Consider the following 6,611-nt stretch of genomic DNA (forward strand, 5'->3'; position numbering starts at 1 on the left):
GGGTAATTCCATAGACACCAAAACCACCAAAACAAGGGCAGATGTAAACTGATTTCAAGAAACTGCTACTATCTAAATACTACTAAGGCTGCTTTCTAGTTGAAGAGATGAAAAACACATGCATGAAGTTAATAGTGCACAAGACGCTTTAGTGAACAATGAGTAATTACAAGATAACGTATTATCTCCAGCATAAACATGAAATAACCCCTCCCAAGAGCTATAACAACTTGAGTTTGCATGTACTTCAGTCTATAAAACGTTTTCAGCAACTCCTTTATTTCTCACAGTAAGAACTAAGCAGAGACTAATTTTAGAGTCCTAGGATGGAAGCTAAAGCACAGGTAGACTGTCGAAAGGTAAACACAAGCAAGAAATAAAATCTTCATATATTCAACAAATTTAGCAAAAGTCTACAGACATAAATGAGCACGTGCATCATAAAATTTTAAGAGACAAGGCTTATTGAAGTATATAGGCTTACTACACAGTCTATGTATTGTAATCAGAACATTATGAGATTTTCAACATATATTTTTACTCACCTTGATAATTCCTATTTGTTTAAAGAACTCCCCAACTTGATCTGTAGACACACCCTCCCCAAGTCCTTGCACAAAGATTGTGTTGTTATCTGAATTATCAGATTCTGAATCTAAGAGAAAAAAAGTGATGGTTAATCTTACATATTCCTTGGTTATCACATTCTGTTCAGTAATCAAAGACAATAATTTATTGTCCAATATTCAATTGTTTCTATGACAAAAAGGAGAGAACTAATATAAGAACAATCTTATATAAACATGCAAAGTATTCACAATAATTATTTGATCAATTCTTACAACTAAATTTCAGGTAACATGGATCAAGTCCACACTATGTGAAATACCTATATACCAATTAAGGATATCTTACAAACCTCACTCTTCAGATCAGACATAGAGCTAAAGGTCATGAAGAGATGGAGTTAATTTAGCATTTCTTTCTCTGGAGAACTCCAATTCTTTACGATTAAACATTTTTTAAGATTCTCTAGTAGAAAATTCTCCAAATCTGATACTTCGAACTTCCAAGCAAGCCATCAAGCAGAACTGCTGGTTTCCCATTCATTGCAATGAGCTTTGTATATACCAGAGGGCAGAGGCACCTTGTACACACACCTTACCTTACATGCACACTTTTGGATTAGTACAACAAAGTAAGAAAGATGTATAAAAATTCAGTCCATGAAGGGATAATTCAGAATTGCCATCCATATAGAATACTTTGGCATCTTAATAAAAACAAAAGTTCTGATTTTAAATTTTTGGCTCAAATAGATTTTTAACCTCTAAATTATAACTTTCAACAGGCTCCACAGGTAAATCTGTAGCCTTGAATTTCATTTAAATAAAAAGCCACATAAAATTAGTGACCTCTACCCAAAACAAGACAGTTCTCTCATGTATGAATTCACGTTTCTTGAATTCACTAAGTCAGCACACTTAAGCAGACTACCAATCCAACGTAGGATTTTCTTTCTTAAACAGTTTTTCTACTTCTAATTCCACAATGATATAAATTCTTTCATTAAATCTGATTTGCAATAATTTTCAATAATTAATGCTAACTAGCAGTAAAAATTCAAATATTTCTTCACAGAAGAATATGGGAAAGCACAAACAGCAATTTTCCCTAGCAAACTGTCCCATCAATACTCCTGAATTTTTCTGACATTTCTTTAGAAATAAAGCTCACCGGCTGGGCGTGGTGGCTCATGCCTGTAATCCCAGCACTGTGGGATGCCGAGAGAGGCGGATCTCAAGGTCAGGAGTTCGAGACCAGCCTGGCCAGCATGGTGACTCCGCCTCTACTAAAAATACAAAAAATGAGCCAGGCATGGTGGTGTGCACCTGCAGTCCCAGCTACTCGGGAGGCTGACGCAGGAGAACTGCTTGATCCCAGCAGGTGGGTATTGCAGTGAGCCAAAACTGCGCCACTACACTCCAGCCTGGGCAACAAGAGCGAAACTCCATCGAAAAGAAAGAAAAAAAGAAAGAAAGAAAAGAAAAAAAAAAAAAAGAAAAGAAAGAAAGAAAGAAAGCTCCCCAGTTCTGACACCACTATCAAATTAAATCTTCCTCCCATACTAAACCCTCCAAACACACACTTTTCCCACCAAAAAATGGAAAACTAACATTTTCTTAATGGCAAAGTGACAAACCACCATAAACCTTACCAGCATCTGGTCTGGGTCCATAATCCCTGTGACCTAAGGGAAAAGAAAAGAAAAGAGAGCTATTTAAGGCAATTCATTTAAAATCATTAACAAAAAAAATAGTAATAAACCAAGGCATGAAAAGTCAATACTTCCAAAATCCTTGAAAGTCAACCATCACAGATTTACAAAGTAAATATATAAATTATGTTTTACTTAAAGTTTAAGAAATCGAGATGAATGTCAACATTCCCTTTAACTTGTCCTAGACAGCACCTGCCACTTTAGCATTATGCTAGTATCACGTTTGTTAAGCTCTGGTTGTAAAGGCTGATTGGACAACCCTAGTAATTTAAAAACACCATGTCAGCTACCTCTATAAAAACAAACTGTCAAAATCCAGTGAAGGTGTCATTCATTGGTCACCACAGACTCTTTCATGCAAATTCACTGTGTAGAAACCCATTGTACTGTTTGAGATCAGCTCTGGCTTTTTAATGTTTACTTTGATATATATATGTGTATATATATATAAATTTTTTTTTAAAGCACACAACACACACCAGCCTCAACAGAGTAAGAAAGGACTTTTGACTACATCTGCGGGATATTGGTGGCTTTTAGATTTATATAGCATTTCCACTGAAACATTTTGGGATACTCAGCACTTACCACCAAAATTTTTGAAGCCACCGCGGTCACCACCACTGCAGAGGAAAAATTGAAGAAATGATTTCTTCCTTAAGTCTCTAATGTGCTGAGCCCTGGGCTCAATCTACACTTAACTGTCACAAGTAGAGTGCTTAGGAAAACAGTAGCACCTCTAAGTTTTCAGTAAATTCCATTTCACAGAGTTCTAAATGTTGTTTCCATCTAAGTGTTTTCCCAAGGATTTATTTCCACAAGATGTCTTTTCAAGCTTATTACATATCTAATACACTCTTATTTTGAAATCTTCCCCAACCCCAAGCCAAAGGGATACTATTAAACCATAACATAAAACTGGAGGCACAGCATGAAGAATACTAAACTAGAACAAGTATTTTTTCCAAAAGGGTATTTTCTAAATATGAGAAAAAGAAAAAAGACTAGAAGAATATAAAGCAAGGTTAAGATTTTGATGCTAGAACAGGAGAGGATTAAAACTTGAGTATTAGGTTCTGCTGCAATACCAAATAGTGGATTTTATGAGATGAATTTTAAAAGTGAAATACAAATATACACAAAAGTGAGACTGAATAAAAGCAGTCTTAAAATTTCAAATCATTCAAAACCCTTACAAAAGACTAAAAAGAACATCACTTAAAAACCGCCCTCCTACTCCATACCCACTAGACTACATCTCTTCACATCAGAGCTACAGAGGTTCATGCTGCCACATGCTCTGTACACTATCAGTAGTGCATATTACAGACAGAAGGCAACATATTCCAATAATGCAACTCCCCATAGGACAACTTTTTTTTGAGACAGAGTCTTGCTCTGTCACCCAGGCTGAAGTGCAGTGGTGGGATCTCGGCTCACTGCACTGAACCTCCACCTCCCAGGTTCAAGTTGATTCTCCTGCCTCAGTCTCCCTAGTAGCTGGGATTACGGGTATGTGTCCCCGCACCCAGCTAATTTCTGTGTTTTTAGTAGAGATGAGGTTTTACCATGTTGCCTAAATTGATCTCCAGCTCCTGGCCTCAAATAATTCGCCCACTTCAGCCTCCCAAAGTGCTGGGATTACAGGCACAAACCACCACTCCAGGACACAGACTTTTATCTGGCAAATTACAATCACAAGGACAGTAGTCTTTGTGAGTATGGCTTTATGTAAGAAATCTAAGGTCTCTCTTATCAAGACACTCTTCCAATAAAAGCTTGCTTCTCTTAACTGAATTCTGTAATCCTTTAAGATTTATATGCTAATATGGCAATAAAAACACTCAAAAGTTTTCTGGTATCAGATCTTCTACTACTAATGATCTTATTCTACTATAACCCAAGAAGTTAATCTAATATACTGAAGTCTCTCACTGCCTACAAATCTCTGCTTTATGGATACCTATCTTATAGGGGGTGGGAGGAGGAACCCTCAACTCTAGTGATTACCCTCCCTATAGATGGCTTTTCTGAGCCACATTGAGATAAAACACTCTTGAGAAAAAATTCTCCCTTCTTAATAAATCTATTCTATTTCACTGTAAGGTAAAAATATTTCCACTTACAACTGCCTTGGGTAAAGACACATGCATTTTAACTTGTTGTTACTTTTTATATGATTTCTAGGATGCCTTTTTAAGCAGGAGTCTAAGGCTATTTCAAGGCAATATAGACAATATGAAACTCAGGCCCTTTCTATACAGTTTACCACTGAATTTTCTAAACCCCCTACTTCAGAACAAATAGTACTGAAGCCCTCCCTATACTTCTAAATGACATGTATATCGCTGCATAACTCTTTAAGAAAGGGAAGCCAACAGATTTGAGATTAAAAGATTAAACTGCTGAAAATATTATTATTAGAAACCAAGGTATCTCAGAGGTTTTTTTGTTTTGTTTTGTTTTGTTTTAAAAGAGGGAGTCTTGCTCTGTTGCCCAGGCTGGAGAGCAGTGGCGCGATCTCGGCTCACTGCAAGCTCCGCCTCCTGGGTTCACATCATTCTCCTGCCTCAGCTGGGACTACAGGCGCCACCACACCGGGATAATTTTTTGTATTTTTAGTACAGATGGGGTTTCACTGTGTTAGCCAGGATGGTCTCGATCTCCTGACCTCATGATCTGCCCGCCTCGGTCTCCCAAAGTGCTGGGATTAAAGGTGTGAGCTGCCGCGCCTGGCCTCTCAAGAGGTTTTTTAACTCCAAAAAGTGAGACAAAAGAACTAGTGAAAATATTAAGCCCACATTCTTATGCCAGTAGGTTAAAGTTCCGAGGATAAAGATGACTTTTAAAATGGGAAATTGGAGGTCACTGGGTTCACAAATAAGTGCTAGAAGAAATGCCTCTTACTTTGTTGTCATCTTAAGGGAATACCTAATCTGGCCACAATGGACGGAAAACATGCAATTTCATACATAGCTAGTTCCTATCATTTCCATTCTGGCCAGCAATATAACTTTGAACAACAGAAAAAGGACATACCCCTGGCAAAAATAAAGGGATATAAAGCAAATGACATTTAAAAAGGTTTATGATTTCTTATTCCTCCATATAATACATTTGAACATTATCAACTTTATTTTTTTTAATTTTTTTTATTTCTGAGACAGAGTCTCGCTATGTCGCCCAGGCTGGAGTGCAGTGGCGTGATCTCGGCTCACTGCAACCTCCGCCTCCCAGGTTCACGCCATTCTCCTGCCTCAGCCTCCCGAGTAGCTGGGACTACGGGTGCCTGCCAGCACGCCTGATTTATTTTATTTTATTTTTTTTGTATTTTTAGTAGAGATGGGTTTCACTGTGTTAGCCAGGATGGTCTTGATCTCCTGACCTCGTGATCCCCTGTCTTGGCCTCCCAAAGTGTTGGGATTACAGGCGTGAGCCACCAAGCCTGACCTTGAATGTCATCTTTACTGAGCATTTCCTTTGCAAATAAAGAAGCTGAAGATTTCAACACATGGCCATAAATTTGGAAATACCATGGTACACTGGAGAAAGAACCAGTCTTCAAACCAAGAGACTCAGGGTATAGTCTTAATTATCACTAATCAATCTTGAAAATTTGGGCATGTCAGTGGTTCTCCATAAGCTTCAATCTCCTTAACAAAATAAGGGTCTGTATCCTTACTATTCAAAATGTCATGGAAGAGAAGCGTAAGCATAGCCTGGAAGCTTCTGAGAAAAGCAGGATCTCAGGCCCCACTCTAGACCTACTGAATAAGAATCTGCATTTAATAAGATCCCCCAAGTAATTCATACACACATTTAAGTCTAAAATGTCTAGAAATTTGGTTTAGGCATTGATCTAGATGATCTGTAATTTTATGCAAAGCTTTCTTTCAAGTTCAAACATTTCAATCATTTTCTCTCCTTAATAGAAAACAATCCTTATTTAGGAATTTATTAAATACAAAAAATAACCTTCAAGTAGTACTATTAGATATTAACAGAAAATGTGCCTGAGGTTAACAATCTTTCTTTAAAATCTGCGTTAATGTTACAAATTCCTTTTCTACGTGCTAAGGCAAATTAAGACACAAAGGTACTTGAACATCTATGAGTCAAGATGTTGACACAATAAATTTGCTTTAATTCCCAGAAAAAGGAGAGAACATGTACACATAAAGAATTCCTGAAGTAGCAGAGATATTTAACAGAGACATAAGTATACTCAACTTTATTGGCAGAGTACCACCTGCATAAGAAAACTACCTGCTTTTTTGTTATTTTTTCAGATGGTGTCTTGCTATTTTGCCCAGTCTGGTCACGAACTCCT

General features: G+C 37.3%; 1 protein-coding gene across 3 annotated transcripts in view; it reads right to left on the reverse strand.

The window, feature by feature from the left end:
- The window catches only part of TAF15 (TAF15 RNA polymerase II, TATA box binding protein (TBP)-associated factor, 68kDa), a 38,984-nt gene that overhangs the window by 11,433 nt on the left and 20,940 nt on the right, over positions 1-6,611 (reverse strand). For all 3 annotated transcript variants that reach the window (XM_011999407.1, XM_011999406.1, XM_011999408.1), the window contains exons 8-10: positions 2,870-2,904; positions 2,219-2,251; positions 546-655 (exon numbers count right to left, since the gene is read on the reverse strand). In XM_011999407.1, coding sequence (XP_011854797.1) covers positions 546-655; positions 2,219-2,251; positions 2,870-2,904 — 178 coding nt within the window. The remainder of the gene's footprint in view (positions 1-545; positions 656-2,218; positions 2,252-2,869; positions 2,905-6,611) is intronic.

Source organism: Mandrillus leucophaeus, unplaced genomic scaffold (assembly GCF_000951045.1).
Source record: "Mandrillus leucophaeus isolate KB7577 unplaced genomic scaffold, Mleu.le_1.0 Scaffold590, whole genome shotgun sequence".
NCBI classification, from domain to species: domain Eukaryota; kingdom Metazoa; phylum Chordata; class Mammalia; order Primates; family Cercopithecidae; genus Mandrillus; species Mandrillus leucophaeus.